The sequence below is a fragment of the Mesocricetus auratus genome, unplaced genomic scaffold, assembly GCF_017639785.1.
Source record: "Mesocricetus auratus isolate SY011 unplaced genomic scaffold, BCM_Maur_2.0 Super-Scaffold_100008, whole genome shotgun sequence".
NCBI lineage: Eukaryota > Metazoa > Chordata > Mammalia > Rodentia > Cricetidae > Mesocricetus > Mesocricetus auratus.
The window spans coordinates 9,592,550-9,619,771 of record NW_024429192.1 but is presented as its reverse complement, the minus strand read 5'-3'; the positions used below and the strand labels follow the sequence as shown (position 1 = coordinate 9,619,771).

At 45.1% G+C, this 27,222-nt stretch overlaps 1 protein-coding gene and 1 non-coding gene across 4 annotated transcripts in view; one reads left to right on the top strand and one right to left on the bottom strand.

The window, feature by feature from the left end:
- The window catches only part of Map3k7cl (MAP3K7 C-terminal like), a 38,715-nt gene extending 19,399 nt beyond the window's left edge, over positions 1-19,316 (top strand). For all 3 annotated transcript variants that reach the window (XM_013116165.3, XM_040750541.1, XM_040750542.1), the window contains exons 4-5: positions 6,777-6,892; positions 18,164-19,316. In XM_013116165.3, the coding sequence (XP_012971619.1) occupies positions 6,777-6,892; positions 18,164-18,344 (297 nt within the window). In that variant the 3' untranslated portion in view covers positions 18,345-19,316. The remainder of the gene's footprint in view (positions 1-6,776; positions 6,893-18,163) is intronic.
- A 780-nt stretch (positions 19,317-20,096) lies between these two features.
- On the bottom strand, positions 20,097-20,230 carry LOC121142081. Its single transcript, XR_005879094.1, has one exon.
- Positions 20,231-27,222: the final 6,992 nt, after the last annotated feature.

The following is a 27,222-nucleotide window of genomic DNA, read 5'->3' as shown; positions in this document are numbered from 1 at the left end:
ATGTACTTTAGGGAATAGTGGCTTTCTTCTATTTAGAACAGTGTTGACGGGCTTCTCTCTTTTCTGTACCTGGAAAGATGATGACTTTTTTTCATGGTCCAAGGCAAGACCAAGTCCATGCTACAGCCCAAGTAGAAGAGTTATGCTTTGATCACTATGGTTTAACTCAAAGCTTGCACTCCCCAAAACGCGCTCTCATCAGCCAGTACCTGGAGTTAACAGTAGCTGTCCCACACTGAGGTAGGAATGACAGATGGTACTGAGGAGCGCTAATGGAGCACTTGGAAAAAAATTACTCAGTCAATGCAAATAGTCTTCGCGATGAAACTCTTGGTTGAATGAAAAATTCGAGGTTGTTGTTTATGTTTATGTGTGTAAAGCAAAACCAAAGATGCATGCGCACCTCTGGGTTCCTTCAGAAGCCCTCTTCATCAGGCATTTGGAAAACATGACCTCTCTAAAGACTTCAAAGCCTTCATCCTCTCCTCCGATGGGATGGTAGCGACAGGTGTCTCTGTGGTACACGCTGAACTCGCCTTTTCTCAGACAGGGTCCAGTGAGTCCCCAACAATCTGATGTCACCTCTACAAATAGACAATTTCAGTTTCCCTTGAGTGTCATACTACCGGGCAGCCGCTCCAGAAACTTCTTTTAGTACTTGCCTAAGTATATCACTTGACACCTGGGAAATGAAAATGTTGAAAGATGAAGTGAGCCCAGCATCCCTGGATTCTGTCCCCATGATGTCTTCAATACCCTCCTGGAACTATGGGTGGGAAAGGCTGGGGGTAGAACAGTGAAAGCAGCCAACATGTTCTCTCTTGTCCACACATCGATGAATGTCTTAGGGTATCCTTTGGATTTGGTGACCATTCAGAGAACATACATAGATGTTTGGGAGCCTTGCCAAAGTAATTTTTTGAAAGCTTGGTCAGTGGTTTGTAGGATATACCTTGTTGGAAAAGTCTGAGAATTCTTGAGTTACTTTTCTCTTTTATATCCTCTGGGCCAACAGAAAGGATGTAAATGTGTTTTACACAAAGCTGTATAATATGTAAGTTGCATGGTATAAATTCCAGCACTTACTAAATTTCAGCACTTACTAGGCTCTGCTGTTTGTGTTGTAGAAGTGTCAGTTACTATAACATTCTTTCAAACCCTTAATGTCTTAAAATAATAAAATTTGAGTGACCATAATTGAATATACTCTAGATCCTCCTTCCTCCAGCCTGGACTAGGTTTCTCCTCATAGACTTAGCAGACAATGCTTGTTAGTTTTGAGAGACATTAAAATGGAGTGTAGCCCCTATTCTCCCAGCAAATAGGTGATCCTGAGAATCACGGAATAAATACAAACTCTACTCAACCACTGTAGAATGTTTGGCTTCCTAAATATATCTTCTGCGTGGGAAGCTGGTGTAGGAGAATTCAATTCTTGCGCTTTTGAAGTGGACAGGGCCAGTAGTTTCTGAAGTAGCCAAGCAGAAAACGGAAACGCTTAAGCCGGCTTTGCCCCTTGCTGAGGGCTTGGCCGCATGCTTTCTCACGGGCTCATTTCCAAAGGATGGAATACACTTCTGGAGGCTGTGAACCGATGGCTGAGATGGTGCGGTGTGGTTCAAGCCGCATTCTTGGAACAGGAGCCTGCGGTTTGGTTTCTCCCTTACTTCATCGTGTTAAATTAGTCCTGGTGATTGGGCTGGGTTCCAGTGGCCGTGACGGTTACCCCAGACTCTGCGGTGTAATTTAAAGCCTTTGCAAGCTCCGTTCTCTCAGGAAACAGGGTGAAGAGGAAGTGACCGCCCCAGGCTTTGACCTCATCCAAGCCCCAATCTGTGCCTTGGGAACATGTGTTTCAAAGCTGGCTTGAAGCAGGGCTGGGAGAACATCTTTATTTACCCCCTCCAAACTCCAGTAGGAGACCTTCACGGGGGGAGAGAGACTGGAGCCGTTTTTATGATAACACAGCAGCTATGCTCTAGAATCCTAGACAATTGCACTCGGTGATGGGGAGTGGGGGTGAGGGGCATGCTACCAGAGGTTGAACCCAGGGCTTCCCAAATGCTAGTCATGGGCTCTGCCGCTGGCTGCTTCCCGGGCTGTTCTAGGATGCTGAGAATATCCGTACCTTCTCATTGTTCACTTTTCTGGGATTCCTTTGGAATTCAGCCTCATCCCTTTGACAAGAGGGTGGACTGGAGGCATCAAAGTGCAGAGAGCCAGCATAATAAAGAGAGGATAACAAGGGAAGTGTCTCCTGATGTAAGACGAAAGCAAAGGCATAGTTAGTTTACTGTTCACCCTCACCTAGCATGGGAGTTCAATGAAAATCCCTCTAATGGAAATGGTTTAAATCAAGTGTTGGGGATAAAAACTGCATTTTTTATTGTTTTGCATTTAAAAAATAGTCTTATCTAGCAGTTTTGTACTGAACTCAGTAAGTAGCCAACGATGACTTTGAACTTTTGGTTCCCTGAGCTTCAAGTCCTGGGACTGTAGGTGTGCACCACACTTGGCAGAAACTGTTACTTTTATTCCCCAAAGTTAATTATTTTTTTGTTTTGTCTTTTTGTCTAGCTTTTCCAGGGATTCTTGTAGATTATATTTTAGTTTTCAATTTAAACTAAGTGTGTTAAGCAGGATAAAAAAAAAAAACCCAATTAAGTCATACGCGCCTGGGTTTAAATGCTCCATTACTTAAGTCTATTGATAATTCTGTTTTTGCTTTAAATTTTAGATATTCATTTGTTTCTAAACAAACTCTAATAAGTCTTCACTGGAAACATCCCTGGTTTGCGTTTCTCCAGCCTGTGCTGATATGAGTCTCATGGCAGCAAGTTGCTCATTCTGTAGTAGTCCCACACGCTGTGTTTCGTTCAGTTTCTCTGCCACTGTATTGATGGACACCAGTGTTGGCCGACATAGCATCATATTCTATTTCAGAGTTCCTCAAAGCTGGGCAGTTGGCAAGGATGAGCAGTCTCACTCTCTTCCATCTGCTCATCTTCAGAGTCGTGAACTTTCTGGTTTTCATAACGAACTTGGGATTGATCAACTCCAGAGACTTTTTCTTCTTTTTTTCTGCAGATACCATCTTCACGCCTTGGCATGGGATGGCCCTCAGCTGAGAGTTGGTAGCTCTGTTTTTAAACTCTGCACCGTATTTGTGTGCTTAGATGCTAGGAATGTATTTCCTCAGGCAGAATTTTAATTTAGTGAACGCTGCTGGTCACATCACCTCCTCTTTTGAGGAACTCTGAGAAGGTCAAAGAGAGTTGCCATCCGTGAGAACCTAATAGCAGTACACATCTATTTTATGGGGCAATAGAGGGGCTGGGGTTGGAGCTCAGTTGGTACCCTGCTTGCATAGCAAAGCATGTTCAGTCTCCAGTGTTGCATATACCAGGTGTGGTGTCACACAGAGGTAGGGCCAGGGAGATCAGACACTCAAGGTCATCCTCCTACACGTTCAGTTCAGGGCCAACTTGGTGACCTGAGAACCTGTTAGAAAAAAAAGTTTGGCAATGAGTATTAGGAGGCAGAGGAGCACACCATTATCCTAGATTGCATTAGTTATAAGACTTTCATCGATTGGAATTTCTTCCGGAATGCAAACCGCATGCAAGTAAACAAATTCTTCAGTGAATTTTCTGGGCTGGCATAAATGTCTGCTGTCTTCAGATGACAGTTGATTCTGCTGACCAAGCAAACGTATTGATTTGCCCAGCAACGCTTGTGGTTAGCAGTGAATGAATGCCTTGAAATTTTAAAGTGGTAAGAAATATGAAGTTTCCAGGCAAAAGGGTCAGGGAAGACAAAAAGCGGGGTAGAAATGAGGTGAGCCCCAGCCAGCAGACTCTGGGAGGAGAGCGTCTCAGATGGCCAGGGATGGGGGAAAAGGCTCACAGAAATCTGTCTTTGCGTTCACGTGGACGGCAATCCCCAGTGTACAGTTCAGCTGCCTAGCTAGTCCCACATGTCTAGTAGTATGACCGCACAGCCTAGGTGAAGAAAAATAGCCTTTCAGATAGTTTTCAGAACTGATATTAGTTGTTAAAAAAATAGGCTTCATTATGGCGTTTTCATCGATATACATAACGCGCTTTGGTTATTGTCTCCCCTCCCATGACCCTCACGTGCTCCTCCTCTCTCCCACAGAGGGACTGCCTCCCCCTTCTTCCAAAATACAATATCCAGTTTCCACAATTACCAGGTACCAGTTAGCGAGATGCGGTGGCGCACACCTGCAGTCCCAGCTGCCTGAGGGGCTGAAGCTTGAGGAGACCGGTTTGAGGATCACCTGGGACACACAGTGCGTGAACTCAAGGCTAGTTTGTGCGAGTCAGCAAGATACTGTCCAAAAGTAAAAGTGCAAAAGGCCTAGAGACGTCGCTTAGTGGAAGCACGCTAAAGTGCAAATGAAAAGAGAGGGAAAGGGGCCGGAGAAATAGCTCAGCACTTAAGAACAGTGGCTGCTCTCCTAGAGGATGGGAGCTCCATTCCCAGCATCCACAGGGTAGCTCAGAGCGGGCTCTAAGTCGGGTTCCGGGGCATCTGGTGCCTTCTGGCTTCTCAGGCATCGCATGCATGTGGGGCACAGACAAACACGCAAGTAAATGGGAAAAATGCATAAAATTAAAACCCCCACAAAACCAAAGTCATGGGGAGGGGTGGAAATCCCAGTTATTTAAAAGAATGGCAAGGCGCCAAGCGAAGGAAGGAGGGAGGGACCGCCCTTGCTTGAAGGGAGTGCGCTGGTGATTTTCAGTTTTCTATTCATTATGCGAACAGTGTTCTGTTTGCACCAGGAGAGGGCACCAGATCTCACGACAGACGGCCGTGAGCCACCGTGTGGTTGCTGGGAACTGAACTCGGGACCTGTGGAAGAGCAGCCGGTGCTCTCAGCCTCTGAGCCACCTCTCCAGCCCTCAGTTTTCTTCTTAAAGCACAGCGGAAAGGACAGCCCTGCCTTGACTGCTGCCTTCTCTGCTCTCCCAGACACGCAGAGCCATTTGTGCAGAATGTTAGACTCTTTTGGCCAAGACATTCGGTAGCTGCTGAATTTGCAGGTGGCAAGGGACGTGCTGAATCCCGCTTTAACGAATGTGGCTTCATGAGGGCAGGATGGCATGTGTGACCTCGTGGCTGCCAGTAGGCAAGTCCTTTAGCAGGGCACAGATGTTTTAAAAGCTTGGCTCGGGAGCCTGGGGTAGGTTGCTGTTGTTCTACTCTGTTACCTGGTGACCTGCCAGGGGAACAGGTGAGAATGGGCGACTGGGTTGCAATTTCTGGGACACAGGCTGGAGGAGCCAGGAGTTCTGAATCCCTTTGGCAATGGCCTCGCCTCCTAGGGTGAATCATAGTGTCATACTGCTGTGTCCTGCTTTTCCAATTATTTCCGTATTAAAAAGGACAGCAGCGACAGTGGGCGGGGTTGGTGTTAATGTGTTCATAAGGATCTGGGGAAAGACACTACACGAAGCGATTGCCGCTAGGTCCCACATGAATGAAGTGACAGCGAGGACTTCACATGAGTGGAGAAATCTTGTCCTAATCGGAGTTGGAGAACACTGTAGAACTACTATGACCATTATGTATTCATTGCGCATATTAGCAAAGTTCTGTGTGATGTGCCAATGTCTACTTAGAATTTCACTTCCTCGAGGAGAAGGATCCTCTTAGCTATCAGGCTGAGCACACACTTAACTGAATTGCTGTTACTTACCGAATGTGTGTGACACCCAGAGACGTCTGTGTGTCTGAGCATGTGGTACCACATGGTGAGGTAAGAAACCTATCCGTTCACACTTTACACAGTTTACCTACATAGATCACAGTGACAGACAAGACCAAAGAACTAGTTCAACAACAAACGTCCATGCTTCTCAGATTTTTTTTTCCCCGTAAGTAATTAGAGGGTGATTTAAAAACTCTTTAAAAGACAATTAACTGTTATTCCAGGCAACAGTGTTTTAAATTACACGTTGCTGATGTAGAAATAAGAACAAAAAAACTCATGGCAGTTATAGTTAAAAAACGATTTCTGCAGGCGGTGGTGGCGCACCCCTTTAATCCCAGCACTCGGGAGGCAGAGGGAGGCGCATCTCTGTGAGTTCGAGGCCGGGCTGGACTGACAGACTCCAAAACAATACAGAGAAACCCTGTCTCGTAAAAAACAAACAAACAAACAAACAAAAAAACCAAAAAAAAAAAAAAACCAAAAAAAAAAAAAAAACCAAAACGATTTCTGGAGGCTGGAACTTTTCTCATGCTGTGTGTAGAAAAGTTCGCCCCGTGGACCTGTTTTCCTCATCAATGACAGGAAAGAAGAAACGCAAATGTGTTCTCTGTTCAACCTCATGTGTCACAAGCAGGGTCTAGGGGTCTGTTCCTCCCTACTCTCCAGCAGCCTGTCTCGGAGCTGAGCCGCTTCTCACAAGAGAGCTGTTCTGGGCTTGTGTCTCAGGACCACGGGCGTAGACAAAAAGGGGAATTGAAGCAGACAACTAGAGTATTTCCCCCCGATCTTTTCTAAAGCAGTTTACAATTTCCAAGGAGAATCACAGATCAGTGGGAAACGTATTTTTCATCCACACACGGCAGGTAGCCGACATGTAGCCGGTCTCAGTGCTCTGGGACAAGATGCCCATGGTCGCCACAGGGAAGCCAGTGTCAGCCCCATCATCTCGCCTCTCCGGCTCCCTCAAATAGAAAGCGTGCCTTGTCCGTGCTGCTCTCCGATTCGGTGGACTGACTGCTTCTCCTTGTTTGTGCAGCCTCTGCCGCCGTGTCACGACTCCGCAGAATCCATGCAGGTGTTTAAACAGCACTGCCAAATAGCAGAGGAGTACCATGAGGTCAAGAAGGAGATCGCCTTGCTGGAGGAAAGGAAGTAAGTCCTTCCCAGCCCAGTCGCTTCTGCCGAGCAAAGACTGTGGTGGGCGGGTGGGAAGGGAGGGCATTGGAGGAACAAGCCATAGCCAGCCCTTCGGTAGACCAAGGGCTTCTGCCTATGGACTAGGGAAGAGAGCTGTGGGCATGCTTCCACTCAGGGCCTAATTGTTTTTTAAATGAGAGATTTTAGCTGAAGAAATTAAAAACTGCCAAAACGCCATCCAGAGCCATGTCCCATGGCTCTACTCAGAGCCTCAGGGCACTTTGGGCTGGGGTGAATTTTAATTGATGTTTAAACAGTAGAGGTCCCACATTAAATGAAAAGCCCTTTTAGAGTTATGTAAACGTATTAGTTGACTAATTACATTTTATAGTTCTAGTAAGTTTTTATCCTGATAGCATTTATTATCATTACAGGTCTGCTGTGGAAAGTTATACAATTCAATTAATTAGAGCACTTTAATTTTACTGACTGTTTCACAAAACCCATTTTATTTGCATTCAGTTCTGCCAGCATCTGTCCTCAGTGATTCTAACTTTTTTATTCCTGAAAAGCATCAAAGTAAACACGGTGTCTCCATCCACTGGCCAGTTCCATTTTTACACACTTACCAGGGAGATCTGGTGGTAGTATTTACACATCTTAATAAGAGTTGATCGTATTAAAACAGACCTACAGAAGCATGTCTCTCTGTTGAGTTCCCGAAGCCTTGTCCATTATGTACACCTAAATGCTATACACATTATTGCCTGGGCATGAAACAGAACTCTCAAGCAGGGCAGTTTTTAACATTATATTTCTTCATCCCCTTCATCTTACTGCAGTGACACAATGTATTTATTGCTTAATTTCTAAGCGAAAGGTGAAATGTGTTTCGTTTAAGGAAATCTTAGGACTCTTGAAGACTGCAGTATAGAGGTTGTACATCTACACATTGTGGATTTGGTAAGCAGACTACTGCATTTACCAAATCAACTCAGCCTTTTCTAAATTCCCTGCTTTGCTTCACTTCAGTCACAAAAATTGTGACTTTTGGCCATCTGGGATTAAAATCTGTTAAGAAATCAGAAAACACAAGTTTTAAAATCCAAGGCTCTGTTTTTGTTTGTAGAGTCTAAATAAGCTGTCCAGATTATTTAGATTGCATTTGTCAGCACAGTGTGACTTCTGAGAGTGTCCAGCGTTGTAGCCACAGGAGGACTTAGGATCAGCAGCCCGTGAGTGTATTTCCTGGGCTCTGTTTACTTGTGCACACGCAAACTGTGATGGCACAATAGTTTTCCCTAGGAAAAGCCCACCCAGGTAGTTCATCTTTATCGATAAACTCCACGTAGTTCATCTTTATCGATAAACTCCAGTTTGCAGCTTCTGGAGGACTTTGTTATTTGATTTAACCTCATCTGTGGCTTATTTCAGGCAATGTGAGAATCACCCACTTTAAAAGTTTTTAAGGTGCTGCATTTGGAAATATAACAGGATAATGACGTAAGAATGGCTAATGTCAGGGTTTGTTCCAGCTGCTTGTGTTGAGAAAAATGATAAGCGGTGGGTATCACCACAGCATCCAAGTAAGAAAGAGTTAAGTCGGTTTCAGCTAGCCAGTTAAGGGACAAACTTTATATAACCTTCCAGGACCTCAAAGAGGTAAGGAGCACCCCCACCTCCAGGCACTCAAGGACACGTGTGTTTCTGACCTTATTCCTTCATCAACTGTATCTGAATTCTCTAGTTGGCTACATATAGATCAAGGACAAATCTTTTACTATTTTTTTCTCTTTCATAAGTTTCTTAAGTTTCCTTTTCTCCATTCCCAGTTCTTCTATCTGGGCTTAAGATTTTTTGATTTAAATCTTGGCTGGTATAATATTATAATTGTTCCCCCTCTCTCTCTCTCTCTCTCTCTCTCTCTCTCTCTCTCTCTCTCTCTCTCTCTCTCTCTCTCTCTCTCTCTTTGTGTTTAACATTAATGGCAGTTTCTGCTTCTTCTGTTCCTCCCTTGCTCCTTCTCTCTGGGGAGGGGGGCAGTCCTATGGTTTCAGACTGGTATCAAACTTACTATATGCCCAAGTATGGCCTACCTCCTGGTCACCCTGCCTTGACTTCCCTAAGGGCTCAATCATAGGCATGTGCTGCCACACCTGTTTTATGAAGTGCTGGGAGTCAAACCCAGAACCTCCTACGTGTCAGGCAAGCATCCTACAAACTGACCTGGGCTCCCAGTCCCCACACCCAAGTCTGGCCTGGGTTTCACCACCTGCCATAATATGCCTAGGAACCTCTCTAGAACTCCCTACCTTGACCCTGCCTCAACTGCATAGGTCTATTCTCTCCCAGGATGGAGCTGGGTCCTGTCTGTGTCTGCCCCACCTGCAGCAATTCCTATAAGTGAGACAAGCCCATGCCCTTGCCCCTGGTGATCAGATCTTTTCCTCAGCAATGGAAGAGCCGCCGAGTGACCCTTTGAGCCTTCAGTAGGTTAGCTCTACCAGTGACCGTGTTTAAGTTTATGCTGTCTTTGTGGTACTCTGTCTCCCCAGCGGGCAGCCACACACTTGCTATCTTTAGCATCTCTTTGTGTCCTCTTCATCCACCACGGAGCTGATCATAAATGTCAAATATGAATGAGGTTGATTTAAGGTAGCCCATTATAGGTTCAGTATTGTCCTCTGCATAAACACATTCTCTTTGTGTTGCTTTGGTCCAGTATTTAAAATATGGAGCTGATGCTCGTAAGGGTCACTAAGACAACTGTTAAATCACAAACTGTGGCTGGAGTCATCACTGTGTGGAACCCATCCTCTAAGGACTGTTAGCTGTACTGTTTTTCATGACGCTGTAGTGAACCAGTGGTTCCTTTTATAACAGATCTTCTTTTCTGAGGTCTTTGTTTTCAAGCAGGATAAATCAGGCCATATGGATTTGACGCAAGCAATTAGCATTCCATTGAAAAATGATTCGGATGGGAATTTCTCTCCCAACACTCATAAAGTGTGGCCGACTTTGATGCCTTTGACAACTGGCTCATGCAAGTGAGACGCAAAGATTCTAAAGTATTTTACAAGAGATGTCTTCTTTATTGGAATTGTTTGTGCAGTGCACAGCCTAATGTTTGAACTTGAGACTGAACTTCTCTCATCTCTCCAGAGGAGGTCTCCCTGGATCAAGTTTGGGAGAACTTACAGCGAGAGGCGAAGAGTTGATAGAACTGTAACCATGCATGTTCGTTGGGTGGATAAAAGATAGTCAAACCTTTTCACGGATTACTCAACATGGGATAAGTCCTATTTATTTAAACTTACTTCTGGCTTATGACCAATGATATATAGAGTCAGTTCTTATGTTAGTTGGACATCTAGATATTTTGCATTTGATAATATTCCTTATAATTGCATATACTATAACATGACATATCTTTCTGATGCAACTTCTAAGAATTTTCATACAGTATACGTAGCTTCTTTTGTACATCATGTAGCTTTAGAAGTCTAGCACTGATTGATAGAAATGATTTAAAATACACGATTAAACTACAACCTGTTATAAAGGTTGCTGAATTCTAGACATGATCCTATCTTGTCTGGTGGAGAAAGTGGTTCTCCCATCTTGATATGAACCACCCCAAGGAGACGGACGGTACCAGACAAGGATCCTTACAGAAGATGAACTTTTCTGTCCGGCAGTTCAGGGCTCTGCAGTGTTTCAGGGTTGTGTAGCTGTCTCCATGGTTGTAGGTGATTTTTATCAGCCCAGAAGGAAACCTTGTAGTCTTGAGCAGTCCCTCTTTCCTAGCCATTTTAGCAAACAAACCTGTTTCCTGTGCCTATCAGCTTGCTGCTGGGCCATTTATTTTTTTATTTTTTATTTTTAAATTTAAATTTAAATTAGAAACAAGGTTGCTTCACATTTCAATTCCAGGTCTCTCTCCCTTTCCCTCCCCTCCTCCCACGCCCTCCTCCCAACCCCTCCAATACCCCCTCATTTCCCCAGGGAGGGTGAGGCCCTCCATTGGGGTGTCCATAGTCTGTCATTTCATCCAGGGCAGGGCCTAGACCCTCCCCCAAGAGTTCAGGGTGAGAGTGCATCTCACATTGTTGGATGGGATTCCAAAGTCCACGTGTATACTTGGGATGAATACTGATCTACTGCCCAAGGCTCAATAGATTACTTAGGCCTCCTCACTGACACCCACATTCAGGGGGGCTTGATCAGTCCCATGCTGGATTCCCAGGCATCAGACTGGGATTCAAGAGTTAACCCTTGTCAGGTCAGCTGTTTCTGGGGGTTAAACCAGCCCAGTCTTAATCCCTTTGGTCATCAGTCCTCCCTCTCTGTTACTGGCTTTCTAGAGTTCAGCTCAGCGCTTAGCTGTGGGAGTCTGCCTCTTCTTCCATCAGCCACTGAATGAAGGTTCTGTTTCCCGGACTCTCTGGCCATGGGATTGTAGGCTGGCACTCCCCAGATCTATGTCTAAAATCCATATATGAGAGAGTACATGCCATGTTTCTCTTTTTGTGACTGGGTTACCTCACTCAGGATGGTTTCTTCTAGTGCCATCCATTTGCCTGCAAATTTCAGGATTCCATTGTTTTTTTTTTTTTCTTCTGCTGAATAGTACTCCATTGTGTAAATGCACCACATTTTCTCTATCCACTCTTCGGTTGAGGGGCATCTAGGTTGCTTCCAAGTTCTGGCTATTACAAATGATGCTGGGCCATTTTTTAAGTGAATGTAATCATGTAATATATTTTGATGTGGCTCTCGGAGAGTAATGTTTCAAGTCCGTCCATGTGTCACACAGCAGTGCTTTGTTCTTTTTATCTGAGGGTAATATCCTACTGTCTACATCTTGTATGCCTTTCGTTGGTTAATGTACACTTGGGTTGTTTGTACTGTTCAGTGTTTTGAGTAATGCCAGTGTAAACATCTGTGAAGAGTTCTAATTGCTGCACACATCTGCGTGTGCTAATTCTGTCCCAATGATACCCGTGCTAGTAGATGGAAATGATGTGTCATTGTGGTTTTGATTTACATTTCCCTGATGGCTGTGATGTTGCACAACTTTTTGAGCACTTCTGGGCCATTTCTGTTTTCTTGGGGGAAATATTTATTTAGATACATTGCCCAATTTTGAGAGGGTTTTCTTTTTAGTCATTGCATAAAAGGATCATACAACTTCAGTGGGTTCAAGTGAAGCATTAGAAGGGGTTTTTTGTATTGGGAACTTACAAACATTTTAAGACCTGCATGCTTATGTCTTATTAAAATATGTAAAGTGATTATGGAGAACAATTGCTTATCTAGGGGAATACTGAAATGTGGGAAGGGGTACTCAGGTTACTTGTAAAACTTTAATGTAAAAATCGCCCTCCTTTTGTTTTCGTTTCATCGTGGTATTGAACTCATTCTGAAACTGCTAACAGAGATTTTTGTGTTTAAATAGAAACATTTGTTGTCTTAGATCATTTTCGAAGAAATATTTTTAGGTCAAGTTCTGGGGAAGTCTCTCAAAGTTTGGGGATGGAGAGGATATCACTAGGTTACTGTCTACAGAGTGAACAGAGAAAGTCCAGTTTTACCTGAACCACTCTACTCAGGGGGTGAGGTTTGAAAAAAAGTTTGTGTGGTGTGAACAATCTCTTACTGTACTCCAGGCATATGGGTCTTACACATTTACTCAGTGTAGAAATTGGGTCTTCATGGTCATAAAGAAACAGTAAGAGTGGTGTGTCCCACAGGTGTTTGTAGTAGTAGGCAGGCACACGGCGTAGACATGCATTGTCTTTCTCATGATAACTGATTTGTGCAGGTTACTTCCTGGGTAAAGTGTGGAATTGGAGGCCATTTCCCAGCAGTGAGTATGTGGTTCTCAAGACCAACCCACGAGCAAGGATAAACACACTGCCTGGTCTGCACTTGGACGTAATACTTGTTGCGCAAGTGACTAGAGGACCCTGAAAGCTTTGCTTGAGGAGGCAGAGGAAGGGACAAAAGGATTTTTTCATTTAAAGAGCTATTTTTTGTTGAATATCAATATTCCAGTCATAATGCCCCAGTCATAACAATTGGGTCTCTAACACTATCTAACCCAGGGCTGTCCAGTCTCTTGACTAGAATTCTCTTACCCTCTGCCTGAAACTTGTTAAAAGGGACATGGCATTCATATACACTTACTGAGTCCATGGTTGTTATTTCCTTTACCAAGGAGGCAGCACCAACGCAATCTGCAGAGAAGGAGAACAAGGAAACATCTTGCCTTTTACTTTATCCCCATCCCAGGACAAGCTCACGGGCGGTGGCTGACAGAGCGAGTCCTTCAGCTTTCTTTATTTCACGCAGTGTTTCTCACAAGGGGCCTTTCATCTCCCATCTCCAGCCCAGGACCTGGCTAATATCTAGAGAAATGTCCGTCTTCACAGCCAGCATGTGAGGAAGTTGTTATCCAGAATCTAGTGAGTGAAAGCTAAGGATGATGCTAAGGCTCCTCCAAGGCCATTGTCTAGGGTAGACTCTTCAGGCCTCATTGTCAGTCATACTAAAATTGAACAAACCCTTGCTTAGACTCAGTCTCACCCCACACCGTCTGCCTCCTCATATCTTAGTATCATGTACGCATTTATTATTCATGAGCCTTCAGTGCCGTCGACAGACTGAATTTTGGCATCCTCAATTCAGCACCATTTGTCATCTTTCCATCATGAAAAAAGAAGGTAAGATCCTTCAATCATCTTGAGGCATCTGCTTTTTCTCTCCTATACAAACATGGGTCTCTGAACACGCAAGTACCACCAAACCACGGATTCAAAATATTTTTTTAAATAAAGTGTACCCTGTTAGCTCCTCAGAGTCAAACCGTCTAGAATTTTAACTTTTTCTCAAAACAAAATGCTCAGTTAATTTTGCAAGCACGGAGGACCTTGATAGTGATCTTCCCACTCTCATATTTTTGGTTGTGAGCCTAGCCTTTAATGTCTGAGTCATCTCTCCACCCCAATGGTGATCTTTCAAGATCACAAAAATATTTGTGCCATCAATGAATCAGCTTTTTGGAACCTAAAGAATTTCCTACATTTTGAAATTAATTTCCACACTCTTTTCATCTTTCTCTTTACTAAGACTTTCACTTCTCTCTCTCTCTTTTTTCTTCACAAGTAAAACTTTTCCAGGTCTGTGGCTTAGCTTGAGAGCATCTGATGATCTGTGATAGATCCTACAGGTGTGGCCCTCAGACTGCTGAGATGCATCACATAGAGTTATGCTACAGGTTCTTAGCATCAAAGTAAGATTCCTATAGCTATGACCCTCTACCCCACATCCTATGACATTGAATGAGCGATAGACGTGGTAACCTGAAAAATCAAAAGTCGGGACCATATTTTACCTCATTGTAAATAATGATTCTTCTTGGAATCATAGGTGTATAAAACAGTTTCAGTAGTTTGGTGTGCTAAGGCTTACTCATGACTTGCTAATGGATGAACATAAATGTGTCTAAATAAATAAGTCCCAAACAGGAGACAGCAGACATCTTGCCGGTTTTTATTGGCTGTCTATATAATTACTTGCATGAAGCTAATTTGGAAACCTATCAGCCGGGGCTTCTTGATTGTAGTAAAGAAGAAATTGTTATTGACATTCTCTATTGCAGAGAGATGGGACTAGATGGTCTCACCTGCAGTTACAAAGTCGGTGATTCTGTGGTTGGTCATCTCTAAAAAGCAAAACAGAAGACAGACAGATGGCATGAGGGATTAACTGAAGTCAAACAAGGATTCAGGAGGACAATTATTGTAGACCTGGTACTATCCACCCCCAGACCATGCAGTGAAAGCAGAACTCTATTTAGAACTAAATGGTAATTTAAAGGGGGGAGGGGACCCTAGCCAGACCAGGGATGACCTAGGGCGTGGAGGATTTTCAGCAGTTCTCTTTCTCAACCCCATGTAGGCTTTGTTGTTTTCTTCTCTCTCGTTAATTTCTTTAAGATAGTTGCAAGAGAACTTTTACTAATCAATATTAATTATCGGCATTTTCTGCTTTAACCGTGCTCAGGGACACAGAGCACTGAGCGTGATCAGAATGGGCTTCATGGCTGCCTTTCCTTATTAGCTGTGCGGCTTTTTGATTAGATGGAGTACTTTGAGTTAGGCTTCCTTTCTTTTAAGATATAAATCATCTTTCCCCGAAGTTCATTTTTTTCTTCAATTATTCATTCGTCAAGTATTTATTGGGAGCCTGTTCTATTTTAAACATCTTTGAAGACCCGGAAATCAGTTGGAGCTGAAGAACTTGTGTGTTCCCCCCCACCCCAACCCCGGTCCTGCTAGATCCTTCTTTAACCATGCTGGTTTTGCTCATCTTCTGATTTAATTTTAGCTCCTTTGGAGATCATTTTGATGGTTTTGAATATACTGAAAACACCAAATGGGTCTTTTACTGGATTTACTATTAAAACTTTCCCTAAATGTACTTTGTTCTTTCTGAACAACGAGGGATATTTTTTTCTTGTATTGTCTAATATTCCTCATGTTTAGATGTATTGTGTGCATTTTGGGTTGGGTGGGCGGGGTCACAGATATAATGCATGTTTCTCCCAGGGCATGAGACACCTGTCTTTCTCCTCAGTAGTAATTCTACTGAAGACGTTACCCACTCTTCTACCCTTTTAGAACATATGAACACATTTGCTCCTCGTCAGCTTCTCTTTAACCCACTTGTTCTAGCATCCAATGTTATCTCATCACACATCCATGTTTGAGTATGTTTTATAATATACAGAACACACTAACACGTACATAATTCATGAATGAGTATGCATTTGTTAAAATAGTCTGGATTTGTGTTCAAATCTCTCTAAATCTCTCTGTCTCTGTCTCTGTCTCTGTCTCTGTCTCTCTCTCTCTCTCTCTGTGTTTTAACTAGTAGTAATTTTTTCCTTTTAGTTCTTAAGATAGGGTGTCTCTAGGTGACCTAGCTGACCACAAGTTCCTGCCTCAGGCCACCAAGGGCCAGGGTTACAGGCATGCATCATCACATGTAATTTTTAACTAATAGTCTTAAATACTCAAATGGTTTAGGCGATATAAATGAACATGAAAGTCAGGCCATCTTCTGTTTATGGGTTATTGGAGCATTACAGACAGGGTTTGTGATCGGAAAATGTTCTTGCTCTAGTCACCCTGACTTATTTCCAATATAATCATGAATATTATTATTTGTAGAAATATACTTTCCATTCTTCTGCTTATCTTATATAGTATCAGGTTAGTGTAAGAAGAAAGAGAAGAGACTTTCAGGAATGTGGTCCTTCCTGTGCAGGGGGTCTACATCCATGATCCAACCAACTGTACATCAAGATGCTATGTAGTTAGAGTGTGTTTCTTGTCCCATTTTTCAAACAATACAAAATAGCATTTTATTTTTTTTACATAGCATGCACGTGGTGTTAGGCATTGTAAAGTGTCCAGAGTTAAATACACAGAAGGACATGTGCAGGCTACATAAAAATATTATGCTATTTTATTTGAGCATCAGCAGACCCATGGGAGGCCTGGATCCAATGCCTACTGTATGAGTGTGGGGACTAGAGAAAGACAAGGAAAATAAAATCCTCAGGATCAAACCCAGGGCGTTGAGCATGGCTGGTAAGTGTTCTGCCACTGAACTCCAGCTCCAACCCCTCATGAATATTTACTTGTTATGTGTTAAACTGAGATCTACAGAAACAGAGGAAGCTAAGCACTGCCTTCCAAGGACAAAGATCCAGTAAGAGACAAAGTAGCTTCCCCCCACAAGACAGAGGGCAGGGCCTTAGTGTGGACTGCATTAGTAACTGATGGTCTTTTCCTTCCTTTGCAAAATGATAATTTCAATAACTTGTTGCAATTTTTTAAACTTTGATTTTTGCTTTCTCAGAAACAGAAATGCATAGCTGTTTTGTCTTTTAAGCAGCCAAAACTTAATTTGTTGTACTTAACAAAAAACAAATCATGTAGTTGGCATTTTCTTTGGGCTACCAACCAGCTCCCAAATAAATACACAGAGACTTATTATGAATTATGAATGCTCAGCCTTGGTTTAGGCTTGTCCTTCTAGCTCTTTTAACTTCATTTAACAATTTAATCTGTTTCTATTCATCTATGTTTTGCCTTGGGGCTTTTTACCTTTCTTTCACTCTGTGTGTCCTACTTTCCTGCTTCCTCCATACCTCTCTGGCTGGCCCCTGACGTCTCCCCCCCCTTTTTTTATTTTTCAAGACAGGGTTTCTCTGTGGCTTTGGAGGCTATCCTGGAACTAGCTCTTGTAGACCAGGCTGGCCTGGAACTCACAGAGATCCGCCTGCCTCTGCCTCCTGAGTACTGGGATTAAAGGCGTGTGCCACCACCGCCCGGCTCCCTGGCGTCTCCCTTTCTTTCCTCTCCCAGCCTAAATTCCTCCTCCTAGTTACTCTCCCTGCCCAGAAGTTCTGCCTATACCTCCTCCTTCACTGTTGGCCATTCAGCTTTTTATTAGATCAGTCAGAGGCCTTAGGCAGAAACACTGTATGTGAGTCCTAACTACCCAGGCTCAGAAGGTCAAACACTGTATGTGAGTCCTAACTACCCAGATTCAGAAGGACAAACACTGTATGTGAGTCCTAACTTCCCAGGCTCAGAAGGTCAAACACTGTATGTGAGTCCTAACTACCCAGGCTCAGAAGGACAAATACTGTATGTGAGTCCTAACTACCCAGGCTCAGAAGGACAAACACTGTATGTGAGTCCTAACTACCCAGGCTCAGAAGGACAAACACTGTATGTGAGGCCTAACTACCCAGATTCAGAAGGACAAACACTATATGTGAGTCCTAGTTTCTAACTGTTAAATGCGCACATCCAGGAGGATGAAAACACGTAACGGCCAGGCATCTGGGAAGTGGCCCATGAGAGTGCAGGAAGAGGCTTTAAGAGAAGCATGGAGAAGACAACAGAACAAAGTGGAAGGGGCCTGGGGGACAAAGGGTACAGAGGGAGAAAGAGCGTGGGGAGATGAGGAAAGAGTGAGAAATGTATGCAAACCCCATGTGAAGGGAACGTGCCGCTTTGTAAGCTAATAAAGAAATGGAGATCCCTCAAGAAAAGGGAAGAGAAAGCAAGCAGGAGGGAAAGGGAAAGGCGTGTCATTGGCGGCCAGAAGGGTACATACACACCAAGAAGTTAGAGTGTGGAGGGCGGATGGCTGGGTATGTTTGCCATGAAGCCTGTCCTTCCCGCCCTGTGCCCTGAATTTCAGAAAGGAGCTCATTGCCAAGCTGGACCAGGCAGAAAAGGAGAAGCAGGACGCTGCTCAGCTGGTTCGGGAGTTCGAGGCGCTGACGGAGGAGAACCGGACGCTGAAGATGGCCCAGTCTCAGTGTGTGGAACAACTGGAAAAGCTCAGAATCCAGTATCAGAAGAGGCAAGGGTCCTCCTAGCGCCAGCTGATGGAATGTGGGCATACGAGGTTGCTGGCTGCTGTGCTATGTGCTGGCCAACGAGATTTGTATCTGAAAAGGGACAGAGAGCAAAATCTACTGCTTCTCTTTATCACCCACATGGCAAATGTCTAGAATGAGTTTAGTGCTGCCTAGCTTCCAGCTTGAGAGAGGGATATTTTATTTTAAGCGAGGTCGTTAATGCAAAGCTATCACCACCAGTGTATATTTTCAGAGATCAGAGTTCTTTTCCAAAGATTTATAGATATATATATATTTCTTATTTAGAAAGATAGGATCATACTGTACATTAGAGTAGAAAATAATAAAAAACAGAATATTGACTGGTCCCACTGAAAACCATGAGTCATAAAACAAGCCGGTAGGATGTTCACTGTAGTTTCATATCCGTGCATTTAAAAATTTTATGACTTTTCATATTTCAAGTCTGCTCAACGACAAACCATAGGAACAACTGAAATTGGTTGAGTCGGACGTAATTCTCCAGTGATTGACTGCCCTAAGAATAAATGGTTGCGTAGCCTAAGTGCTTTCTCATGAAAATGTTAGCAGACATTGCGCCCACACCCAAAGCTCACTGGCCAGTGCTGACTAGCTGTGTTATAAAGAATCAGGGCTGCTGCACTTTCTTTGCTCTGTGTGAGCACACACTGGGTACATTCACCATGGCTGTGTGTGTCTTGGGGATCTGGGCCTGGGGAAAGTGGAAAGAAACTGTTCAGACACTACTTGGTTGAATGTCTGTGGAAGATCAGTGGAGTGACACAGCTCTTGCCGTGTGTGGGGTTTCTGGAAATGTGTTGGATCAGTAGTAACTGACAGGAATGTGCTTGCGAATTCAGGGGTAAAGTGATTTCCCTTCGTACCAGCCGCCACACTTTCCCACCCATTGTCCTGTGTCCGTTTCTATTTACATGACTTCTTTTTCATTAAACATGGATCAAAAGTGCAGCCCTGTGTCGTGCCTCGTTCTTAAGCCCTTTGTGCTAGGAGTTGCCATGGTTAGAATTTATTCTCTGCAGTATGCGTTGAAAAAGAAGTGAAGTCCTTTCCCAGGCAAACATTTAGGGTCCACATCTAAAACATTCCGAGCACTAACACTGACTGTGAGGTGCTAACATGACTGACCATAGATGTAGCAGTGGTTCCCAACCAGGCATGATGCCGATCTAGCGGGTTATTTGACAGTGTCTAGAGACATTTCTTTCCTTTGAAAAGTATGTTTTTTACCTGTGTGTTTGTGTGCATGCATGTGTGTGCGTGTGTGCACATGCATGCACAAGGGCTATGGGCCCATGTGATTGTCAGAGGACAACTCTTGGATCACTTCTCTTTTTCTACCTTGTAGCTCTTTGGGATTGAACCCAGGTCCTCAGGCTTGGCAGCAGTCACCCGCTGAGCCATTTTGCAGCCCCTTTTCTTTGGTCGGCACAATTGGGGTAGAGGACAATACTGGTATGAAGGCCAGAGCCCAAGAATGATACCACACTCAGAGCAGCCATCCCTAAGAAGAGTTATCCTATTCAGTATCATGTCTATGGGAAAAAGAGTGATGCTTACTCATGCTTAACCAATCACTGGGGATCTTGGGCACAGACTGGGTAACCAGGGGCTGATTCATGTGTGGTTCAGAAGCTATGAGGCCTCCTCCCTCCCTCGTACAGCAATGAAGCTTTTCTGTAGGTCTTTACCGCTTTGAAGCCGGAACACCTTTTTTAATATTTTTTTCTTCAATGTCTGAGACTGGAAAACAAGGCTGCCTGCTCATGGAAGTCCTTATGAAGCTTCTCCTCACAGATTGATCGTGGCCTCCAGCCCTGACTGAGGAGGAACGTGAGTCCCCACAGCCCAATGGACAAAAGACCCAACAGCAACACTTTTTGTTGCCTTAATATTTGACCCAAAGCAAAAATAAACAAGCAAGCAAGCAAACAAACAAAACTCTGTGATTCTGTCTCGACGCTGTTTTTGTTTGTTTTGTAGTAACTGTGAAGCTTAGAAGTACTAACAGGAAGGAGATCTTAACAAATGTCCACAGTTCTAGGGCTCCCAGAGGGGCAGGAGAAGAGTGACTCACTAAGCTTCACGCACTGGGTTTGGGCTCAGCCACCCCAGACATCTGTAGGACTCGAGCAGTCGTGACCTAATGCAGAGGACGAGGGGCAGGGAAACAGCTCCTAAGCCCCCACTCTGGCAGGAGGGATAGCAGAGCAGGTAAAACTGTGGGGATGTGTCTTAGTCAGTGTTCTATTGCAGTGAAGAGACAGCGTGGCCACAGCCACACTTATAAAGGAAACCATGTAATCGGGGCTGGCTTACAGTTCAGAGTTAGTCCATTGTCACCATGGCGGGGAGTGTGGCAGCGTGCAGGCAGACGTGGTGCTGGAGAGGAGCTGAGAGCGCTTCACCCAGATTGGCAGGCACAGGAAGAGAGATGCTGGGTCTGACCTGATCATTTGAAACCCTAAAGCCCACCCCCAGTGACACACTTCCTCCAGCAAGATCACACCCCTCCTAATCCCTGTCAAGTAGCACCGCTCTCTAATGACCAAGCATTGAAATCTATGAACCTATGAGGGTTATTCCTATTCAAACCACCGCAGGATGTCACTGGGGTTATGTATGGCCCAGAATCATTGTACAGATAGCACTTGAAACCCTGCTAGTCTCAATGAGAACCTTTACCGAATGTTTCCAAAATATACGTATTTGTTCCTCCGAAGCAAACTCTGCCCTGAATGTATGTGTTTTCAGTAGTTCCAGTTTATTAAAACACGAAATTCTGTGTGCTGTGAGCATATGTGTCTCTTATTGGTTGGTGAATAAAGCTGTTTTGGCCAATGGACAGGCAGGACTTAGCCAGGTGGGAAATCCAAACAGGGATTAAAAAAAAAGAAAAAGGTAATAGGCAGAGTCAGGGAGATGCCATGTTGCTGCTGAGGAAGCAAGAGATCCGGGCATCATCAGTAAGCCAAGACCATGTGGAGATACACAGATTAATAGAGATGGGCTAATAGTTAAGAGAGAGCTAGCCAATAATAAGCCTGAGCAATAGGCTAAACAGTTTAATAGAAGTGTCTGTGTGTTTATTTGGGACTGAAAGGTGGCGGGACTGGGCGGGACAGAAACTACCATCTACAAAGCATCACCTATTTTATTGCATGTCTGAGAAACTTACAAGGCAGAGTTTGTCATTCTTTTGACAACTTCCCACAAACCTTACTTAGCATATTACCTGCCAACCTCAGATCACTGAGAATCTGCCATCTTCCCATTACAAAGCCACAGGGTAGTACTTGCCTGGCACTGAGTGAGACCCCGCCACCAATCCCCAGCAACTCAAAGAGGAAAGGTAGAACAAAAGAACTCCTAACATAGCAATATTGTTAATATTGCAGAACGTCGAAAATCAACTCAGAGGCCTTATTAGTCATAGTGTGAAGGTGATTGCCTTCGAGCTAGCATTAAAGATGAAAACCTCATCATGCCTTCCAATGGCTCTACTAAAGGATCTGCTATCCGTGGGCCATTTAGTTTGTGCAGAAGTGAAAGGAATGTGATCAAACATGGCTAGCGGTCAAGTCTATCCGAACTGGCAGAGCTTGTTTCTCTAAGTCACAGAGGGCTTGGGTACAGTATCAGTTCTGTACAAACAAGGAACAGAATGGACTTGAAATTCAAATACAACTCACTCCCCTGCCCCCAGATCTATTACGTAACAAATACGGCCGCATCAGAGACTGCAAAGCAAAACTAAGGCTCCATAGTTTACACAAAATTCTCTAGATCTGGGATTCAGTTACAAAGACACCGCCCCCACTTCCAATCATGCCATCCACACACACCCATCTCTCTTGCCTCCCATCCCTCCCTCCTCCAACTCATCCCTCTTTCCCCCATCCATTCAGTATTACACATACCTACGCACTTTCAGTCCTCTGGCAGAGAACAGTGGGCGTGGCGGGTGTGGGGGGTCCTGCTGTAAGGATTCAGGCATTATGCTGGCCCGCCCCTCTCACCCGGCAGAATGCACTCAGGCTTACCTTAGTCAGCCCAGGGTTCCAACACTACACAGGTACAAAGGACCCCTTAAAAGAAAGACCCCTGCCCACTTATGCCCGCTCTGTCTCTGTCTCTGTCTCTGTCTCTGTCTCTCTGTCTCTCTCTCTCTCTCTCTCTCTCTCTCTCTCTCTCTCTCTCTCTCTCTCCAGCTCTCTTTTCCTGCTGTCCCCCTGGGGGCAGGCAGGACTTTTCCTGTCTCCCTCTTCTGTCCACTTTCTGTCTCTGCGTCTCTTTACCTCTCTTCTCCTTCCTTCCCCCCTTTCCCTTCCTAATAAAACTCCTCACTTAAGCTCTGTCTGTCTGGTGTGTTTGTCTCTTCACCTACACACCCTTGCCTGCCTTGGAATCCACCAAGGTTCCCCTCTCTTTATCATAGCACCTATTCCTAAGAAATTCTTAGTCTACAAAACTTTTTGATAAGTATTTAGGGAGTCACCAGGCTTGAAGACAAAGCACAGAAGGCATGGTATTATGCCTTCCCTGTCCCTCTCTCCGGGGTCAGTATGCTGCTGGATTGTGAAGAATCAGTGTGGGAGGGGAGCGCCCCACGAGTCGGAACTGATGCCCTTGACAATGGCCAAAGACGTGAGCAGGGCAGAGCCTCCAGCCCTAGGCAGGGCTTCAGGGGACTACAGGCTGCCAGCATCTCATCAGGGACTGAGCCAGAACCACCCGGCAAGCTGCTTCCAGCTCCTGGTTCCTGGGAAGCTCGAGACAGTAAATGCTTGTTGCTTTAAGCCACTGAATTTTGGGGTGATTGATTGAGCAGCAAAAGATAAGGAATATGCCAAGCGGGGTTAAGAGCCAAACAGGAAAAAGATAGCATTTATGAGTGCGCATAAAAAGGGGGTAGGGATGAGATGAGGGATCTTTGATGGCTTGGCAATGAGTAACGAGATAAGATCTGATGGATGAGTAAGAGCTACAGAGGCAGAGAAGCTCCAGACCACAAAAAAAAATCCCCAAACCCCACAGACATGCAAAGGCCCAGCGCTGCGTTAGAGACTGAGGTGGGCAGTGTGGCTGAGGGTGAAGGCGGGAACTAGAAGATGGCAGTAAGTGGCCTGCCTGAGCCACTCACTGCCTGAGAAGCCACTGGTAACTGACGGCTCGCCACAGATGGCTCTCCACCATGTGCGCATGGGCGGCGCCGAAGCGACTCCATGCTTTTTGTTTGTTGGAAGTTGGGAGGGAAGGAAGAACTGGAAGGCATCAAATGGGGGATGGATTTGATCAAACCACATTTCACGTCTGAAGTTCCCAATGCGGGGGAGTTTTTTGTTTGTTTTTGCTTTGCTTGGTCTTAATCCTAACATCAAAGCGGCACTATGCGAGAATTTAAATGTGTTACGTTGCAAAGATAACATGGTCACTGCTAGGGTGGTAGATTTTAAGGGTTTCCTTTTATAATTTGCCTCATTTTAGACTACTTAAAAGGCCATATTTGTACTACATATATTCTGATGGAGGGAGGGATGACAGGCAGAAGACCGAACTGACGTGAATTTTGTAGAGACATTTAACGAGTACACTTTTTTTTTTTTTTTTTTTTTTTTTTTGGTTTTTCGAGACAGGGTTTCTCTGTATTGTTTTGGAGGCTGTCGGTCCAGCCTGGCCTCGAACTCACAGAGATCCGCCTGCCGAGTACACTTCTTAGAAGAGAACAAACCGGCCTTTAACAATACCACACTGCCTAGTAGAGCAACAGACTTGGGTTTGTCTCTGTTGTTTCCATTAGCATGCTACATGTGGACATACCCATAGTCTTGCTGCTCATAAAAATTCCCGCCTTCCCAAATGGGATTCCACCCTACCCCCCCCCACCACCCAGCTGTCATCTTTGCTGTTTCTGAAGAGTGATGATCATCAGAGCCGGGAACACGGACGCCATCAAACATGAGCCCAGGTACAAGAGTGTAAAGGTGCAGATGGGTCTGAGGTCATCCCGTGCCGGTGAACTCAAGCCTGCCTGGGCTAAGGAAACACCCCAGTGCTGGCGGCATTGCCCCTCGGTTGCTCTGCCCCCTCCCCCCCCCCGTCCTCTTCTTACTAAGTGGGGGGGGGCGCTCTTTTTATTTCTCATAGTAAAAGCAAGTTCTCGCCTTGGGGGAAAGGAGAGTGTTGCTGTGAGATGTTGGAAACTCCGTGTTCATGTCTCTCATGCCTGTCCGGCTCCAGCAGCTCCGAAGGCCGGCAGATAAAGGTTGCTTTTACAAGGGCTGTTTGCTGAGGCTCTGATTGTGCCATGGGGTGATCGCGTGAGTCACACACACTGGCACACGGAGTTTTTCCCCTCAGGAGTTGGACTTTCACAGGTAATGTGTTCAAGGACGGTCAGGAATGACATTCGATTAGAGACTGAGTCAGGGTGTCCAAGGAGGAATCAAAGTTTCTTCTGTAGCCGAGACAAGACTCCAGGATGGCAGGCCACTACCATGTTACCAAGCGCGCCTGGGCAGTGGCTCTTCTCTCAGATCAGTCCTGAGAAGGCAAAGATAGAGAGACTGTGGGGCATGAGAGATGCCCCCTCCCCGCCCTTCCGCACCTTCCTCCCACCCCCAGATTCTTAATTGCTGCTCGCATCTCATAAACGGAGTAAGTGCTGAAGAAGCCGCCTTCCCCCACCATTCCTGTAAAAAAGGATATGACTCACAATCCCAGCAATCCCCAAAATGCCACAGATACTACAGCGATTTGGTTATATTAAAATAGCTGGTTAGTGGAGAGTGTGGGGGTAAGGGTGAGAACTTTCAGATGGCTTCTTTTGTTTGTTTTAGTTTTCCACGTAAATTGCCTCATGTCTAAGTGCCTGCTGACAGCTTCACAACCACATCGCAGGCCTTCCTGCATTCTGACGAGGGGCACTGAACTTTTGCTGCTCTGATCTCAGACCCCAGGCATGAGGCAAGGCTCACTCTCCTACCCTGACCCCTGCCTGCGCCTGTCATGAGGTCTACAGGCAAGCATTCTCCTTTTCTGTAGAGATGTTCATTGACCGCACTTAAAAATACTGGTCTCCAGGCTTTGTGGACTCCCCATGGGAGGCCTTATCCTTTCTGAGGAGTGGATAGGGGGGTTGTAGAAAGGTGGGGGAGCAGGAGGAGGGGAGGGAGGGGGAACTGTGCTTGGTATACAAAATGAATAAAAAAATTAAAAAAATATACTGGTCCCCACCTCCAAGGTAACAGCAGCCATTCAGTCTAGTATTGAGGATGCTGGTGACAACCCTGGCCAGCACAGTAACAACATTTTGTATTCAGCCTATGCAATGGAAAGGGCATTTGTGGGTCTCTGATTCATTCAGAAATGGGGCAGGGCGGGGGGGGGGCCCTCTTTTTGGCCATCCAGGCTCTGGAAACCCAGTATGTGACTTTCTGCCAACACCAGGAGTGAGTTTGAGATTTAGGAGTGAGGTTGAGATCAGGAATCTTGGTTGTCCATATGTCACATCAGGAAATTCAGGGTCTGGTTAGGGGGAGGAGTGATCACAAGGGGTGATCAAGGACAACCCCAGGGAGGGACTGTTTAAAGAACAGGACGTAGAGCCAGGGAAATCAGAAGAGCTGTGCAAGCTTTGGGGCTTGCAAGGCCCCAGGGCTAGGGCTGGCCACCAGGGAAAGCTTCTTGACCTTCAAGGGCAAACAAAGGAGGAAGCTGCATGAGGGCTGGGCTTGAGCTGTGTCTACGGGGAGAGGTTCCCCACCCCACCCTGGCCTGGCGCTGACTGGCCTCCAGAACGTGGCCTTGGGTGGAGCAGAGTTGCAGCTTATCAGGGCATTGCAAAGAGAAAAGGAGATGAATATCTGTCTCATTCCTGCCCTTTGCCGTCTTCTCTGGGTGGTTCCCATTGGCCAAGCCCAACAAGAAGCAAGAGGGCCAGGAGCCTGGTTGCTAAACCCAAGCAGCTACTCGACTTGGCACTATAGCACGGACCAACTCCAACAAGGGGACTGTCTTCAGTGGCAAGGAACCACAACAGGACCCAGCTGTGTCCAGCGGTGTGTCCGTTAGAGTTCCGGCACCACGGAGGCTGAGTTAGGAAGACTACAAGGGGAAGGAGACACTTGCAAGAAGCAAAGCAAAGCAGACAAAAAGGCAAGATGCTCAGGCTTGTCACTTTTGATCCTGTGACAGACTTAGCAGTAGCGCCTTGTCAAATACACCAGTCTGAATGAAGACAGCAAGCAGATGCTCTTCAGGACATCAGGGTAGGGTTGCCAAAGAAACCACAGGCTGTTCAGTGAAGTCCTAGGATTTACAGGGACAATAGCTAATGCTTTTAGTACAATTATGCCCCCAATTTTGCCTGGGATATATCTCTCTGCCTTAAGACCTTACTGTTCATTTGAAATGCATTTTTAAGTGGCCAATGTGCTGTGAAATCAAACAGGAAAATATGCCCTGTAGGTTAAAAGTTGTGTTTTCAGTTAAGACAGTTAAGTTCCTGTTTGTCCTGTGTTGGTTTGGCTCATCTGCACCAGATGTGCTTGATCACATGTGGGTGGGAGGTACATGGGCAGGAAGTATGTCAGGATATGTACTTGCCCCTGATTGAAGCTAATGGGAAATATGGTGGCCTTGAGTTTTTGGCCTTTTTTTTTTAAAGATAAAGCCAGACAATATAATCCACACTTTATTCCAATCAATCACATCTCTAGCAAGATCAAATTTTTTCAAGTCTCAAGTTCTAAACAATTAACAACCTATTCTGTAAAATAGAATGCAAAGCTATGACCAAAGAAGATAAACAAGGCCCTGCTCGGAGCCTCCTGAGGCCTGGGGTCTGCACACAGGG